Source organism: Pinus tabuliformis, chromosome 3_2 (genome assembly GCF_031772625.1).
Source record: "Pinus tabuliformis cultivar Carrire ecotype Pingquan chromosome 3_2, CPIR1, whole genome shotgun sequence".
In the NCBI taxonomy this organism is placed as follows: Eukaryota; Viridiplantae; Streptophyta; class Pinopsida; order Pinales; family Pinaceae; genus Pinus; species Pinus tabuliformis.
Window position 1 is genome coordinate 1,211,503,889 of NC_142302.1, and position 19,315 is coordinate 1,211,523,203.

The 19,315-nt window shown below is 35.8% G+C and overlaps 1 protein-coding gene and 2 pseudogenes across 1 annotated transcript; all 3 read right to left on the minus strand.

The window, feature by feature from the left end:
- Positions 1-11,292: 11,292 nt before the first annotated feature.
- On the minus strand, positions 11,293-12,129 carry LOC149185105 (uncharacterized; annotated as a pseudogene).
- A 64-nt stretch (positions 12,130-12,193) lies between these two features.
- Positions 12,194-17,913, minus strand: LOC149185106 (putative polygalacturonase pseudogene; annotated as a pseudogene).
- A 322-nt stretch (positions 17,914-18,235) lies between these two features.
- On the minus strand, positions 18,236-19,072 carry LOC149185107 (uncharacterized). The gene has a single exon (XM_089415551.1). It carries the CDS (start codon positions 19,070-19,072, stop codon positions 18,236-18,238), a length of 837 nt encoding a protein of 278 aa, XP_089271677.1.
- Between the last annotated feature and the right edge of the window lie 243 nt (positions 19,073-19,315).

Here is a 19,315-nt window from a genome sequence, read left to right on the forward strand (position 1 = left end):
TTTCTTTTAGGACCTCACTAACCTCCTCTTCAGTCACAGGTCTATTGAGGTTGAAATTGTCCTCTCTAGACACCAGCTTAGGTATATGTCTTATTAAATCCCTGATGGAGTGTTATCTATCTGAATAGGTTTCCTTTGCAATACCACGAAAGTGTTGAACTCACACTGCTTCTATTTCTTCATGAGAATTGAGAAGGTTACCTCCCTCGTCCTTGATCAAAGAAATTCTGTTATGAGCTCTATTCGCCATAGTGGATCTGTGGAAAAATCTAATGTTGCGTTCTCTTTCTTTTAGCCATTGAGCTCTAGATTTTTGTCTCCAAAATATCTCCTCTTGTTTACATAAGTTCTCCAAGTCTTGATGATATTTGGTGGCTTGATCACTTCTGTCTTTATCAAAGCCATCCATGATAAGGGTTTGGTTGAGTTCCTGCATTTTTCCTTCAACAGATTTCTTTTGCTTCAAAAATATTGCCATATTCATTCTTGTTCCACTCTTTGAGCCTGCGCTTGATATGTTTTAGTCTTTTTTGAAGAAGGAACATTCTTGTGCCCTAAATATTCAAATCTTCTGACCACCAGTTGGCTATGTTGTTAATGAAGTCTGGGTGGGAGAGCCAGATATTTTCAAATCTAAAAGGTCTATTCCTGGGGGAACCAATGCCCTGAATCTCCAGTTGAACTGGCTAGTGATCGGAGCCTCCAAAGGGGAGAACTCTTGCTACCATTTCCTTGTCCTTGAGCATAAGATCCTCTGAGATTATGAATCTATCTAATTTTGAGGCCACCTGAGACTCTCCTCCTCTTTTATTGTTCCAAGTAAAAATACCATTACTCGTTACAATGTCCACTAACTTCATATTATCTATGAAGGTTTGAAATGCCAAAGAGTTTTTATTTAGAATTCTGGTTCCCCCTTTTTTCTCTGAAAGTGATTTGATCATATTAAAATCACCCCCCAAGATCCATGGTATTCATGCATGTCTATCTCTGAGATCCTCCAGAGAATCTAGAAACTTGAGTTTACCATCCATTCTTTGGGGACCATATGGCATACACATTCGTGACTAGGTAGGTTTCATTATCTCCCACAGGTTGAATGGTCACTAATAAATATCCATAGATGCCTCTGCATCTATAATGCCAATTTTTTGGGGGTTCCAAAGCGTGAGAATCCTCCTGCTGTATTCTATGCTTTGACTTCCAGAAACTCAAATCTATTGAGCCATTTGCTGTGAATCTCTTTTATTTTTTGAATGGAACATTTAGTTTCCTGGATGAAGATCACATCCGGTGCTGCTTGTTTCATTCTGTTACTAAGTAATGATAGCGCAGCGCCAATCACTATAAGTTTGCCATAACTGGGCTTCAATACTTGGCTGCTTGGAGTAATTACAACGAGTGAACTACAAAGGCTATGCAAGTAGATGTGTTGGATGACTGACATTAATCGAGGGAAAGCCTCATTATTTCCACATGCAACATGAAATGAATGACTGACATTAATCGATGGAAAGCCTCATTGTTTCCCATGCAACATGAAATGAACCGCCTGACAGTTGTATCCATGGCTTCAAAAACTTAAAAAGTTGCCCACCCCAAAACAAAGAAGCAACAGATTGTCGAGCAGCCATGGAAGAAACATACCAAGAAACCAACCTCTTGGCATGGACATTCATGTAATATTTTGCGGACGCGCTCAAAACTAAAATTTGAAATTTGAAAGAGAGGGACACTCAAAACTAAAATTTGAAATTTGAAATAAAGGGACGTGTAGCCTCTGCAAGCTATAAATCAATTACGTCAATGCTTTAATTGAGTCGTCCCTATAGCACAGTGGCGGCGGGTCATGTTAGCTGTCAGACCTAGGGAACGAGTTGCCGGAGGTAGAGTGATCCAGCTGCCGAAAAGTCCATGGACATGTATGGCACTCATGGATATGTAGCATCCCTGCGGATGTAGAGTGTCATGTCACATGTACTTAGCTGTGCATTAATAAATCTATCTGGGTGGAAATAAGGCTCGCCTTATTTTATGGCAATCCCTATAGACTGAAAATAAATAGCTTTTATAGGGCATTAATTGAACCGGCCGCTCAATTAATGCCCTATGGCATGCTGAATATTTACGCAGCGAATAAAATATACCGAGATACAGTGATATGGGGCATAACGGTAAGTTTTGCTGGGTGAAACCCACGAGATGAGGGTTCAAATCTCATTGAGTATATATATTCCCTGTTGTGTCTTGGCTAGAAGAGTAGGCGACCCCATAGCGGATGTCTCGGCTCTTGTTGAGGCATAAGTTTCCTGCGATTGTGCAGCTTGCAGGCTGTTGCAAGTAGCCTAGGTTTATAGTGGCAGCCAGTTAGATTTGATCATGGGTCTGTTCAAGATAACTCTCACCAGTTACCGATTATCCTAGATTTAAAAAAGAAAAAGAATAAGAAATACCGAGAAAGCCTAGGACAAACAAAAAGAATAGTCTATAATGCAACTTTTTGAATGGCGATGTGACATTGCTATCGATGTTCATACATCCATAACATTGATATTTCGGCAACGACATAGTTTCTGATAATGCTTCGACGTCCGCACCTTGTCGCCATTTCCGGCCTACTTTCTATCCAATCTCGTCCCGTCCTGTGTACGTCTAACGCCGACAGCTGTAAACAAACTCAACCAATGCACCTGTAAGTGGTAAATTTAAAAATTTTCAAACTGTAGTTTACCGCTTAAAATTTAAAATCTGCAGTGAGCCGTTTGAATTTTGCTATTTCTTGGCGCCCATTTGAATTTTTCTGCTAATGCCTCCACCAAAGCGAGGGCAACTATCCATGAAAGTCTGGGAGATCTTTCATCCTGGAATCCAACCAGATCGCAATTGATAGAAACGGCATGCCGCATTGGCCATTCTAGCACATAGCGCATTAAAACAGCAGCACTTGGCTGGAGAACCCTTGATGAAGGAACAACCATGGAAATAGCTGGCAAAAGGCAAAAGGGCATCTGCATGCTCTCATTTCAACCTGCAATTTACTGCTCAAAACTTCAAATCTGTAGTGAGCGGTTTGAAATTTTCTATGTCTCGACACCCATTTGAATTTTTCTGCTAATGCCTCGGCCAAAGCGAGTGGAGTTATCCATGGAAGTCTGTGAGGGTATTTCTTCCTAGAACTCAACCCAATCCCAATGATGCACTTTTTCCTTTTGCCATCTATTTCCATGGTGGTTCCTTCATCATGGGTTCTTCGGCCAAGTGTTGTCGTTTTCACGCCAATGCAGCAGGCACAATTGTTGTTTCTATGAATTACAAGTGGTTACTAAACATAGCCTCCTGCTTCGTGCCAATGATTACCCACTGTTAAATGATTTTGAGAAAATATTCCCGTGGAATCACAATGGAAATATTAAGGTAGACATTAGAATGGAGTATCCAGATTATATGAAGAATATGTTAATGGAATGGGTTCATGAAGCTGCATCTTATGTTCGTTGCAGATATAACCTAGCGAGCAATATATGAAACGAACGACCAAATTTGGGAACATGAAACTTTGTTAAAGAAATATATAACCACAATCCTGGCATATTGGCATATTTCAGAAGAGCGAAGGGGAGGGAGGTTGAAGAAACTAGGATACAGTAAGTGAATTAGACCACAGTAAAATCCAGTTGATCCAAATCCATTTTACACAGGGAACAGGTGGCCTCCACTGCCGACGGTTGCGGTGAGACAAAGTCAGTGGTTTGGTTTCTATTTGGTTATCAATTTGTGCATAAGTTTAATAGAACTTCACTGTGAAGTTGAGACATCTCGGCATTTATTCAATAAAAATTGTGCAATAAAAATGATGCATTTTCCTTACAGGTCTTGGAATATCATATGTGGCATGTTTGTACCATATCTCATAGATTTATGGATCTGTGCACTTAGACCAATGGTTTTTCAGTGTGCCTGAATGTAATATGTCCCCCAATGAATTTGCTCGCCAATGTAATGTGTTCCTGGATGAATGGCCAATGAGCTAGAATATCATATTTGGTCGTGTGTGCGTGTGTACCTCATGATGATAATGATAATGTAAAATCCAATTAAAATTCAATTATTTTGTAATTGAGAAGTAACTATTATGTTTGGTCTTGTGTGGGTGTGTCCCTTAGGATGATAATCATAACGTAAAATCCAATTAAAATTCAATTATTTTGTAATTGAAAAGTAACCATTATGTTTGGTCGTGTGTGCGTGTGTCCCTTATGACCATAATCATAATGTAAACCCTAATTATTTTGTAATTGAGAAGTAACTATTATGTGCATTATATGAAGGTTATTCATATTTGACATCTTAGTAGCCAAGTCTAACACGTAATGGAACGATGTATGACTTTACTTATGACGAGGAGAGGGTATTTATCCAGAAGCTTAGTGTCTGGTGAGTAAGAGGTTACATGAAAAGTATAATGTTTCATCAGTAACAGGTTATACATCACAGGAATTTTAAATTTTAAAGGATATCATATAAATATATAAATATTTTTAATTTTGATAGTAAAATTTTATATTTTTAATATTCAAAATTTTGTTTTGTTTTTAAATTTAATTGAGATTTTAAGATTAAATTATTATTATAATAAAAAAATTAGTTAAATCATTATGTAAAAAGGTATTGAGCGAGTTTTTATGTAAAAAAATATTTGAAAGGATCTGATGGTTAAGAATATGTGTTACTTTATAAGAAACTACTTGTTCAAATCTTCCATAAACTTTATCAATAAAATTTGTGTGGAGGGGATCCCTTATCCCAAAAGCACGGGAGTCTCATTCATGAATTTGGTATTAGAAAATTTTAATAATTGATTATGACGACTAACATTGAGGTCAAACTAGTGCATTAAGGAAACAATTTCAATTATATATATATATCATTTTGGAAATCAATTTGGTTTATCAAATTGAGTGTTCAATTAGAATTATTTAGAATTTTATTTTTATGTTAAAAAAAACATTAAGGGTAGTGTTTCAAAATCCCCATAATTTTGTTGACTTAAAAGTTTAAGAGGATTGGCCATGTGACCAATCTTTTGAAAATAAGATATTACCTCTATATACTTGGGAGATTTGAAGAGAAATTATTTTTCATCTTCAACCTTTTTTATGTGAGAATTTGTTTTTTGTTTTCACTCTTTTTATCGTCACAAAAGAGACAAGTTTTTTTATTTAATTATTTCTATAAATTTAGAAAAATATAACTATTTATAGTTTAAATAAATTTACTTTTTCATATGCTTTTAATTTTAATGAGAGATTTATTAAAAACCTAAAAATATCCCCAAAAAATACATTCAATTTGAAATTATTAGCAAACAAATTTATTTGTCTCTTTCATGGTTTATGAAATTAATGTTACAATGTACTTGTATACTTTTTTTTAATTATTTATTTAATAAAAAATATTATTCTTTATCATTTAAGAGTTAATTATATAAAACGTTGTTGTGAAGTTTTATTATTATTATTATTATTTGTTTTTTATAATTTCATATGAAATAGATGTGCAATTTCTTCCATGTTCAACATGAAGTTGACACATGAAATTTAAAATAATATTAATAAAACAACTCACTGCTTCGAGGCCAAGGTAATAGAAAGTAGGGTGTACTGGGTTGATGAGAAGGGGCGTTTAAGTCAAAGAGACATCCCTAGGATCCGCCTTGTTACCAAGCACTATCTTATTGTTTTTGTTTAGATAGTCAAAGGAAATACGTAAATTCATCACCAATGAGAGGACTAAGTTAAGGCATAGAAAATCCTCCTTTGCAAATCCTGTAACACCGACAAGCTTGGATGAAATCATTGAACATCCTACTACAAATTGTCGTATTTCTCATCTTCATCCTCTTGAGATGGAAAAGTCAAGGTGATACTTAGTAGATGCCTGATCGTGTTTCCAATCCCATAGGTAAGGCTAAAATTTGGACAAATCCGCAAGCACTTATTGAAGCTTTCGACACAACCTTGATATTGGCACAAGTCTTTGCACTTCGAATCTGCACACTTTATGGACACATGAGAGGATGGCTTTCTTGGAAAAAAACACTGTGTTGTATTCAAGGTATCTGTTACATGTATAATTGTTGATACAGGGTACCCATAGCAGATCATTGCTCGTGTCCATGATGAGAAATACATCTCGTGCAGGAGTACCCGCCAATGATTTGATGTAATACTTGATGAATTGGTTGGAATACATTCAATTATTTTTATTATAAATATTTTTTAATCATTGACATTCACGCCTATTTTAATATGAATTTTTTTCAATTCACCCCCATTTTAATATGAAGATTTTTAACCTATCAATAGGATTTGTTATAATACCATGGGTTATTACCATAAATCCATCTTAAATCTACATCTAGTAAGCATCGATCAAATCTCTCAATATGAAAACCTCTTTTTAAGTGCAAAACATGAACAATGGTACACATTGAAATTTGATTTCTTCTAAATCTTGGTAGATATGGAGAATTTATGTTGATAACATTCATTAGTTTTTAATACATTTTTGTTTTATATTATAGAATGTTGGCATTCAATTATTTTATTTATGATTCACATTTTTCACATTAAAAATGTTAATACATTCTCCCTTATATTTGGAAGTAGAAACCATCTCTCTCTATATAAACAAATATAAATGTTACATGTCAATATCCATATTAAACATTGAACAAATTACAAATTTCCCTCATACCTTAAATGAGAAAGAAACTATTTCACATCACATGAAAATTTTCTTGTGAGTCTGATGTGATTCCCTAGGAAGTATAACAATGATATTCAATATTTTGAGACTCCTTCCCTATTGGGTTTCCTAGATCACATATTGGTGCCTTATGGTTTGTGAGTGATTATTTTTATATGTGTTGGGAAATTTATTGGGCTTAAATTGCTGCATTAAATTATCAACCAGGGAAACTCGTAAGCTTGTGATGGTGCCAGCAAAATATATGCAAGAGTAGGCAACTAACTCTATGTCTAGCTAAATTATTTACGATTCAATATAATATGCAAGGGAAGAGGCTCCTAACTAAGGAGGTCCTCGTTGTCCTTCCCTACAGTATCATAAAGAAATCATTGATTACATAAAACTAGAAACTTGAAATGAAGACAAGAGAATGAACTTAATTGTTGTTCAGATTCAAGTAGAGAGAGAGGCTAACTTAGTCTCTTGATTGTCTTCTCATGTACTAATCCAAACTAAACTAAGATTCATTCACAAGCATAAGAAATGCAACAACTTGCAACATAAACAGAAAAGAATGAATTTCAATTACCATATAAATCAATGGAGAGAGAGCCTAACTTAGACTCTTGGTATCTCCTCATATGATACTTGAAACATAAAAGCAAAAGAATGAATTTTAATTATCATGCAAATCAAATGGAGAGAGAGCCTAACTTAGACCCTTGGTTGTTCTCTCATATGCTGATAAGATTCTAATTTAAAACTCATTCATCAATCTCAAACAAATCCTCAAACATCTAAGCAATTAAATGAAATAAGATCTAATATGAAATAACATGTTTCTCTCATCCTTTTAGAGTGAGCTCAATTCTCTTAAGAACAAGACAAATTATTCCATATACTACATTAAGGAAACTTATATCTAAAAACTACATAATGGAAATAAAACTACATAATGGAAATGTATGTAAAATGGAGCTTTATTCTATGCCATCATAAGTTGGATACAATGCTCCAAGAGTCCTCCCCTTTGGAATGGAGGAGGTACTCCTATTTATACAATAGGATGAGATAACAAACTCATAATGATGATCCACTAATCTCTCTTTTAGTTCCATACATTTCTCAACCATCTAGACACATAACCCTATCCTCCATGATCTCCTCCATGAGGTCCATGATCTTCTCCATGAGATCATGATCTTTTCCCATGAGGCTTATCTTATCAAATTCGAATTTGATCATTCAAGGCCACATAAAGATGCCCTGGAAGCTTCCTTTGTACCTACACATGTCAACAAACTCATTCTAGTTGTTAGGTATAAGTATAAGCATATTATTTTCTAAAGTTTAGCCATAAATTCACTTAAAAATGTTAAGAATTAATAAACTTTGGAAAAGCATAGTTATAACCCAATAATGAGGTAAATGGAATGATGTGGAGGTGGAATGGAGGTGACATGAAGGTAAAATGTGAAGATATTGGTGAATAATGGAGTGAAAATAGGGACCATTGTGAGGCCCAACATCTACCCCAAACTGAAGGTATTGCATGTCCTCATGCAATCTATTACATTACTTTTTGGTACTTGAGATTTGTCTTAAACTCTACATGATATCATTTACATAACTTTTGCAAAGCATTATTTTGATGAATTACAACTTGGTTGGTTCTTGTGTTTCAACCATATTTTGTTTGTTGCATTCAATGTATGATCTTTGCATATTGATAATGTGATTTTTGTTGTAGAGTATTTTTGTAGGAATGCATCATGGTTGGTTCTTGTGTAACAACCATGATTGTGTTGGCATCCAATTAACTTTTAAATACTTTTGTCAAAGCCATTTGTAAGCTCATGTAATAATGGCAGAGTATTTTTGTTGGAATGCGTCATGGTTGGTTCTTGTGTAACAATCATGATTGTTTTGGCATCCAATTAACTTTTAAATACTTTTGTCAAAGCCATTTGTATGCTCATGTAATAGTGAATATATTTTGAAGGTAAGTGGGGTTTAGAATGTGATATATGATTGTGGATATGAATGTGACAAAGCATGTATGTAAATGTATCCTTCCCCTAAAATGGATGGTTTGGGCAGTTATGTGAAACGGGGAAAGGAAGGGGAAAGGAAGTGAAGTTTTCCAAAAATTATTATTCTAACTTTTCAAGGAATTTAATGGTTAAAAGTTAGAAAATATCATACCTTAACTTACCCTTCCAAAAATGGATGAGAGTTGTGCATGTGTGGCTGCAAAAATGTCGTTCATAGTCCTCCTTACTTGGTTGTGAAAATGGTGGATGAATCATGCATGTTCAGCTGCTGGATCTTCTGCTACTAGATGATGAATCTGAAGAGTCTGCTGAACATGGCTGAAAGTTGTATCTGTTGCTGGATCCTCTGCTGCTGGATGATGAATCTGATGAGTTTTCTGAATATGGCTGAAAATCTATAAGGCTTGGAAGGTATACAAAATATATAAGTTACATTTCCCTCCCAGCCTTATTGATTGACTTGTCCTCAAGTGATGACAAACTGATGAAAGGAAATTGGCTTCATCTGCTACAAAATATGGGTCTTCAAGTCTTCAACGCTCGATGGCACAAATCTTACTATGTGATTAAATGTGTCGATGTCGAACATAGCAAGAAGTTGTTGACTTAGTGGCCGTTAATGAATGCCCCTAGCCAACACAAGAGCTCCCACCATTGATTCCAATGGGAGTCAGGATGCCTAACACATCTTTGTAGGTACGAATAAATTTGTCGTGGTCGAGTCACCTACAAGATCCAACAAACAAGGGATATTAATGTACTCCCATTGTTCATTGGCAAGAGTACTTGCCATTAAGGCATGCAAGCCTCTAGGTGTTTTTTCAATGATACTTTAGACTCTAGGACTTTGACTCAAGCAGGGTTTTATTGGCGGAAATGAAGGGGAATGGTAATGACATGGGAAATGACAATATGCTTGTAAGGAATGGATGTAAGGAAATGCATGATGTATGAATATGAACTCTTGCTGTGAAAAATGGATATGGAAGTGTCACGCCTTATGGATGTACGATTGGTGGAATTCAAAATCTTTTTCAGAAAGGGAGGTGGAAGGTAGTGGTTGTGGAGATGGATTTGTCTTCAGAATTTTTCATGAATTTAGTCTTTGGAAGACTAATTGTCGTCACAATGTAATCTCTTGAATGATCACTTTGTTATCCTATAACCTGTGAAAAAAACTTGGCAGAAAGAAAACATAAGTTTTTTCAAGAAGAATTGCGCATTTCCTTCATGATTCTTACGCAAAAATTTCATACCAAATAAAACAGATTCAAGAAAAATCAAAGTGTTGAAAGTAACTCAATTCATGATATCAATTTCAATCCAATCTTAAAAACAACCATGAAAAATAATACTCCCTGTTTGTGTTAGATAACTCATGTGCTTGGCAATTCTGTCCTGCATATTAGTGCATCATAAAGCATACAACAGAAAGATGTGATGCCAACTAAAAGCTATCAGAAATAATTATCGTCTTGATAATTCTCCAATCGATTTTCGAAATGTGTTTCCAAGTATCCTATTTTTTTTATTTGCAAAGTTGTGTGAATTTTGTGAATTTTTTTATTTTTTATTCTTTTTTTTTTTTGAATGAAAACATAATTTTTTATGTTGATTTTATTTATTTTTTAGATTTTTCTTTAAACAATAAATTAAAAACATAAATTTATTATTTATTATTTAAGTTGAAATTTTTTTAAAATCAACAATTTTTTTTTATTAAAACCTAATAAAGAAAAATTCTAGAAATATACTATAACTAAAATGAAGTTAGTTTTTTTTTTTTTTTTGAAATTAAATATAAAAATAAAAATAAGGAAACAATTATGTAAAACAACCCCAGGCACTAAACAGAAAGTCACGACATACATACATATGCCCTCGTATGCTGCCTTTCTCTTCAAAACCAAGCGGATCACAAGAAAGGAATATATAGGGATTCCTCTCTAAATATCTCTGGGAGGAGGAGTACGTATTCGTTTTCATTTAAACCCAATAAAATCCATTTCTGGTGTGCTATTCCTCTTTATTAAAGACCAATCAATTATAACCGAAGTGAGCTATAGTGGTGGCCACAAGAAATCAACCTATATCATGACGTGTAGTTGTGAATTTTCCAACCAAAGAAAAGAAAAGTGGAGGCAAAGACATTCACTTTTACGGCGTTGTCGAAAGGAAAACGAACCCTCGGCTCTCACAGGATCGAACAAAACAAACCAGCCGCGGTACGATCTATCAAGCAACAAACGCGTCCCTCCGAGTTTAGAGATCGATTCTGAGAAGCCATTAACCTTTTTAAATGTTATTTCTCAAGTTTAATTTATATATGCAGTGAAATGAAATTTTACCAAAATCCACCAGAATCCCCAAAAATTAGCACTACTCCGTTGAATATTGTAAGAAGATGGCGTTTCCGGCATAGAATGCCAATCGATGGCCGCATCCCAACTGTAAACCGTGGAAACCTCGGCTGAGATTACCCTTATTTTCAGCTAACGCCATCCCCGAACGACCAAATATCTACTTCGTGTATGGACTGAGCTGCATCTGCAAGGATTCGCCTATATGGAAGCTGCGTCGGTCTCATAATGCGGAGGTCACCTAGAGTTTGATCCATATCTCTTGATCCATCACATCTTCTTGATCCATATCTCTTTGAGAGAGAGATATGGGCAATCTCCTTGATCCGAATCTCTTGTTGGATGCTCTTATTGACGGCGCTCTGCATTTTTTTGGGAATATAAACTGAATACGAGGCAAATGCCAGCCCTCTGTCATCAGGCAATGTCTTCTCTCTAATCGTTGCGTTATTCCTCACTTCTTGATTCCTCTGTTCAGCCTGCATCACTTCAACCACGGGTTCTGTAGATAATCCCAACTCTCCACTGATGCTTGCTCCCAGGGGAGATGCATTAGCATTCACATGCACATCATTCACATTTCCAACCATCTCAGTTTCTTCTGCCTAGGAATGCTCTGCAGTTGTAGCTGTTACTATCTTGGCTTGGTCATCAACATCAGACAACACAGATTGCTTGCATGCCTCTTGATTATTTGTCACAGCACAACATTCAGGTACAGGAGGAGACTTCTTCAACATATATTCATGAACCTCATCAATTAATCTTTGACGATCTGCATTTCCAAACTTCGGTGGGTGCGTACGGGACTTGGTGGCAAGTGCAATCCTTTCTTCCTTAGAGTAATCAAGAGATCCAACTGCTCCTTCTGGTTTTGTTGGCATGAATGCAATAAGTGCTACCAACGCAGCTCGAACGCTCTAAGATGTGCTGGCAGTGACACATATTATAACTGATGTTTTCATTAACAAAATATCCCGAGATTTCCTCAGAAAAATATCTGCTGCCAAATCTCGACTTATCCCTCAATCATCTCAGCTGATTCATCTTATCTCCCCAGCTCTTCAGCGCTATTTCATGTGGCTCAGAAGTTTCATAGTCAGCAATAGCTTCAATTTCATCAGGAAAAGCAGCTGTAAACTCTCTTTTCATTCTCGCCGGTTTTTTTATATCATTGGTGACCTTAGGAAGAGGAAGGAGAGCAGTCAATATTGATTTCCCTGTGTTATCAAGCTTTAACACGGGCCCTTTTAGATCTACCTCCAAGAAGAAATGTTTGCCCTTACCAGCTCTGATGTTGGCAGATCTTCTCCTAGCTTCTTTCTGGGTGCCGCCAGACATTTCACTGCCCAAAGCAATACCAGAACTTGTATGTGTTTGTCCAATCACACAACGGATAATAATATTGGAGCTAGGGCGCCCATAAGTAATACCATACTCATCCCAACCACTTTTGATGGAAATGACATCATCGCCACAGCTAATGTAACAATCCTCTATGCACACATCAGAGCTTGAATCTGGATCCATGCCGTCTGTGTTAGGTGAATTAAGAGGAGAGATGATTGTAAGATTTTGAATGCGGACGTTACTGCAGTATACGGGGTGGATGGTCCAAAAAGGCGAGTTCAAGAAAGTCAAATTTGCAATAATAATATATTGTGAGTCCTGCAATTCCACGAGATGCGGACGAGTGAAATCTAGTGTTTTATTACGGAACCAATCCCACCAAACAGCTCCTTGACCATCAATTGTTCCATTATCGCCTGTTATTACAACATCCGTCAAATTGTACCCATGTATCAAACTGTTGTGCCTTCCACCTGGCAGTTCCCTGCCTCGACCATATGAGGGTAAGGGGTTAATGACTGGCCAATCTTTTGAGTCCTGCGATCCAAGGATTATAGCCCCAGTGTCCAAGTACAGCGTAAGGTGACTTGTTAGATTGAAGCTTCTAGTCAACCATTTTCCTGCTGGCACAAAGAGTTGTGCTCCACCCTTATCGGCAAAGGTGTTAAGGTAGAAGATAGCATTTTGAAAGGCGAGTGTATTAACAGTGACTCCATCACCAACTGCCCCAAATTCAGTGATAGACACTCTATAGTTATAACCCAATAAAAATGGTTAGTGTTTTTTTTAAATATCTAAAAAAACAAAAACAAAATAAAAAAATGGTTAGTTTTTTTTATTTATTTTTTAATAATAATATGTGTATATCTGATACATATATTATTATTATTTTGTGGATTTTTTTTATTTTTTTTTTAAATCTGAAATTAAAAACTAAATTTTTTATTTTTTAAATCTAAAACTAAAAAACTAAATTTCATCTAAAAAAATTTAAAAATGTTTTTTTTCATTCACAAAATTCTTTATTGTCTTTTTGCAAATTAGTTCTCCAGCAAGAGTATTTTTATTTGAACAAAATCAATAGACTTTCTGGTCTTCCTGATCGCACGAAGCGCAGGAGGAGAGCATACTAATCGCTTGATTTGTTTTTGTTCATGCAGGGGGGCATTTTTGAAAAGACAAAATTTAAAACTAACTAAACACTAGAACATCAGAAAACTCAAACTTAAACTCCTTTGTGAAGATCCTGCTGTCACTAGGTCCCACAAGTTTTTTTGTCTAAAGAAAAATACTTGTACTAAATTAAATTTCTAATGCCTAATCCCTTAGCACCATCCCCGGCAACGGCGCCAAAATGTTGGGCAATTTATTGGGCTTAAATTTCTGCATTAAATTATCAACCAGGGAAACTCGTAAGCTTGTGATGGTGCCAACAAAATATATGCAAGAGTAGGCAACTAACTCTATGTCTAGCTAAATTATTTACGATTCAATATAATATGCAAGGGAAGAGGCTCCTAACTAAGGAGGTCCTGGTTGTCCTTCCCTACAGTATCATAAAGAAATCATTGATTACATAAAACTAGAAACTTGAAATGAAGACAAGAGAATGAACTTAATTGTTGTTCAGATTCAAGTAGAGAGAGAGACTAACTTAGTCTCTTGATTGTCTTCTCATGTACTAATCCAAACTAAACTAAGATTCATTCACAAGCATAAGAAATGAAACAACTTGCAACATAAACAGAAAAGAATGAATTTCAATTACCATATAAATCAATGGAGAGAGAGCCTAACTTAGACTCTTGCTATCTCCTCATATGATACTTGAAACATAAAAGCAAAAGAATGAATTTTAATTATCATGCAAATCAAATGGAGAGAGAGCCTAACTTAGACCCTTGGTTGTTCTCTCATATGCTGATAAGATTCTAATTTAAAACTCATTCATCAATCTCAAACAAATCCTCAAACATCTAAGAAATTAAATGAAATAAGATCTAATATGAAATAACATGTTTTTCTCATCCTTTTAGAGTGAGCTCAATTCTCTTAAGAACAAGACAAATTATTCCATATACTACATTAAGGAAACTTATATCTAAAAACTACATAATGGAAATAAAACTACATAATGGAAATGTATGTAAAATGGAGCTTTATTCTATGCCATCATAAGTTGGATACAATGCTCCAAGAGTCCTCCCCTTTGGAATGGAGGAGGTACTCCTGTTTATACAATAGGATGAGATAACAAACTCATAATGATGATCCACTAATCTCTCTTTTAGTTCCATACATTTCTCAACCATCTAGACACATAACCCTATCCTCCATGATCTCCTCCATGAGGTCCATGATCTTCTCCATGAGATCATGATCTTTTCCCATGAGGCTTATCTTATCAAATTCGAATTTGATCATTCAAGGCCACATAAAGATGCCCTGGAAGCTTCCTTTGTACCTACACATGTCAACAAACTCATTCTAGTTGTTAGGTATAAGTATAAGCATATTATTTTCTAAAGTTTAGCCATAAATTCACTTAAAAATGTTAAGAATTAATAAACTTTGGGAAAGCATAGTTATAACCCAATAATGAGGTAAATGGAATGATGTGGAGATGGAATGGAGGTGACATCAAGGTAAAATGTGAAGATATTGGTGAATAATGGAGTGACAATAGGGACCATTGTGAGGCCCAACATCTGCCCCAAACTGAAGGTATTGCATGTCCTCATGCAATCTATTACATTACTTTTTGGTACTTGAGATTTGGCTTAAACTCTGCATGATATCATTTACATAACTTTTACAAAGCATTATTTTGATGAATTACAGCTTGGTTGGTTCTTGTGTTTCAACCATATTTTGTTTGTTTCATTCAATGTATGATCTTTGCATATTGATAATGTGATTTTTGTTGCAGAGTATTTTTGTAGGAATGCATCATGGTTGGTTCTTGTGTAACAACCATGATTGTGTTGGCATCCAATTAACTTTTAAATACTTTTGTCCAAGCCATTTGTAAGCTCATGTAATAATGGAAGAGTATTTTTGTTGGAATGCGTCATGGTTGGTTCTTATGTAACAACCATGATTGTTTTGGCATCCAATTAACTTTTAAATACTTTTGTCAAAGCCATTTGTATGCTCATGTAATAGTGAATATATTTTGAAGGTAAGTGGGGTTTAGAATGTGATATATGACTGTGGATATGAATGTGACAAAGCATGTATGTAAATGTATCCTTCCCCTAAAATGGATGGTTTGGGCAGTTATGTGAAATGGGGAAAGGAAGGGGAAAGGAAGTGAAGTTTTCCAAAAATTATTATTCTAACTTTTCAAGGAATTTAATGGTTAAAAGTTAGAAAATATCATACCTTAACTTACCCTTCCAAAAATGGATGAGAGTTGTGCACGTGTGGCTACAAAAATGTCGTTCATAGTCCTCCTTACTTGGTTGTGAAAATGGTGGAGGAATCATGCATGTTCAGCTGCTGGATCTTCTGCTACTAGATGATGAATCTGAAGAGTCTGCTGAACATGGCTGAAAGTCGTATCTGTTGCTGGATCCTCTGCTGCTAGATGATGAATCTGATGAGTCTGCTGAATATGGCTGAAAATCTATAAGGCTTGGAAGGTATACAAAATATATAAGTGACATTTCCCTCCCAGCCTTATTGATTGACTTGTCCTCAAGTGATGACAAACTGATGAAAGGAAATTGGCTTCATCTGCTACAAAATATGGGTCTTCAAGTCTTCAACGCTCGATGGCACAAATCTTACTATGTGATTAAATGTGTCGATGTCGAACATAGCAAGAAGTTGTTGACTTAGTGGCCGTTAATGAATGCCCCTATCCAACACAAAAGCTCACACCATTGATTCCAATGGGAGTCAGGATGCCTAACACATCTTTGTAGGTACGAATAAATTTGTCGTGGTCGAGTCACCTACAAGATCCAACGAACAAGGGATATTAATGTACTCCCATTGTTCATTGGCAAGAGTACTTGCCATTAAGGCATGCAAGCCTCTAGGTGTTTTATCAATGATACTTTAGACTCTAGGACTTTGACTCAAGCAGGGTTTTATTGGCGGAAATGAAGGGGAATGGTAATGACATGGGAAATGACAATATGCTTGTAAGGAATGGATGTAAGGAAATGCATGATGTATGAATATGAACTCTTGCTGTGAAAAATGGATATGGAAGTGTCACGCCTTATGGATGTACGATTGGTGGAATTCAAAATCTTTTTCAGAAAGGGAGGTGGAAGATAGTGGTTGTGGTGATGGATTTGCCTTCAGAATTTTTCATGAATTTAGTCTTTGGAAGACTAATTGTCATCACAATGTAATCTCCTGAATGATCACTTTGTTATCCTGTAACCTGTGAAAAAAACTTGGCAGAAAGAAAACATAAGTTTGTTCAAGAAGAATTGCGCATTTCCTTCATGATTCTTACGCAAAAATTTCATACCAAATAAAACAGATTTAAGAAAAATCAAAGTGTTGAAAGTAACTCAATTCATGATATCAATTTCAATCCAATCTTAAAAACAACCATGAAAAATAATACTCCCTGTTTGTGTCAGATAACTCATGTGCTTGGCAATTCTGTCCTGCATATTAGTGCATCATAAAGCATACAACAGAAAGATGTGATGCCAACTAAAAGCTATCAGAAATAATTATCGTCTTGAGAATCCTCCAATCGATTTTCGAAATGTGTTTCCAAGTATCCTATTTTTTATTTGCAAAGCTGTGTGAATTTTGTGAATTTTTTTATTTTTTATTCTTTTTTTTTTTTTTTGAATGAAAACATAATTTTTTATGTTGATTTTATTTATTTTTTAGATTTTTCTTTAAACAATAAATTAAAAACATAAATTTTTAATTTATTATTTAAGTTGAAATTTTTTTAAAATCAACAATTTTTTTTTATTAAAACCTAATAAAGAAAAATTCTAAAAATATACTATAACTAAAATGAAGTTAGTTTTTTTTTTTTTTTTTAAATTAAAAATAAAAATAGAAATAAGGAAACAATTACGCAAAACAACCCCACACACTAAACAGAAAGTCACGACATACATACATATGCCCTCGTACGCTGCCTTTCTCTTCAAAACCGAGCGGATCACAAGAAAGGAATATATAGGGATTCCTCTCTAAATATCTCTAGGAGGAGGAGTACGTATTCGTTTTCATTAAACCCAATAAAATCCATTTCTGGTGTGCTATTCCTCTTTATTAAAGACCAATCAATTATAACCGAAGTGAGCTATAGTGGTGGCCACAAGAAATCAACCTATATCATGACGTGTAGTTGTGAATTTTCCAACCAAAGAAAAGAAAAGTGGAGGCAAAGACATTCACTTTTACGGCATTGTCGAAAGGAAAACGAACCCTCGGCTCTCACAGGATCGGACAAAACAAACCAGCCGCGGTCCGATCTATCGAGCAACAAACGCGTCCCTGCGAGTTTAGAGATCGATTCGGAGAAGCCATTAACCTTTTTAAATGTTATTTCTCAAGTTTAATTTATATATGCAGTGAAATGAAATTTTACCAAAATCCACCAGAATCCCCAAAAGTTAGCACTACTCCGTCGAATATTGTAAGAAGATGGCGTTTCCGACGTAGAATGCCAATCGATGGCCACATCCCAACTGTAAACCGCGTAAACCTCGGCTGAGATTACCCTTATTTTCAGCTAACGCCATCCTCGAACGACCAAATATCTACTTCGTGTATGGACTGAGCTGCATCTGCAAGGATTCGCCTATATGGAAGCTGCGCTGGTCTCATAATGCGGAGGTCGCCTGGAGTTTGATCCATATCTCTTGATCCATCACATCTTCTTGATCCATATCTCTTTGAGAGAGAGATATGGGCAATCTCCTTGATCCGAATCTTTTGTTGGATGCTCTTATTACCGGCGCTCTTCATTTTTTTGGGAATATAAACTGAATACGAGGCAAATGCCAGCCCTCTGTCATCAGGCAATGTCTGCTCTCTAATCGTTGAGTTATTCCTCACTTCTTGATTCCTCTGTTCAGCCTGCATCACTTCAACCACGGGTTCTGTAGATAATCCCAACTCTCCACTGACACTCACTCCCAGGGGAGATGCATTAGCATTCACATGCAAATCATTCACATTTCCAACCATCTCAGTTTCTTCTGCCTGGGAATGCTCTGCAGTTGCAGTTGTTACTATCTTGGCTTGGTCATCAACATCAGACAACACAGATTGCTTGCATGCCTCTTGATTATTTGTCACAGCACAGCATTCAGTTACAGGAGGAGACTTCTTCAACATATATTCATGAACCTCATCAATTAATCTTTGACGATCTGCATTTCCAAACTTCGGTGGGTGCGTACGGGACTTGGTGGCAAGTGCAATCCTTTCTTCCTTAGAGTAATCAAGAGATCCAACTGCTCCTTCTGGTTTTGTTGGCATGAATGCAATAAGTGCTACCAACGCAGCTCGAACGCTCCAAGATGTGCTGGCAGTGACACATATTATAACTGATGTTTTCATTAACAAAATATCCCGAGATTTCCTCAGAAAAATATCTGCTGCCAGATCTCGACTTATCCCTCAATCATCTCAGCTGATTCATCTTATCTCCCCAGCTCTTCAGTGCTATTTCATGTGGCTCAGAAGTTTCATAGTCAGCAATTCAATTTCATCAGGAAAAGCAACTGTAAACTCTCTTTTCATTCTCGCCGGTTTTTTTATATCATTGGTGACCTTAGGAAGAGGAAGGAGGGCAGTCAATAT

Coding starts and splice junctions, on each gene's coding strand:
- LOC149185107 (XM_089415551.1), bottom strand. CDS start 19,072: ATGAAAACATCAGTTATAATATGTGTCACTGCCAGCACATCTTGGAGC.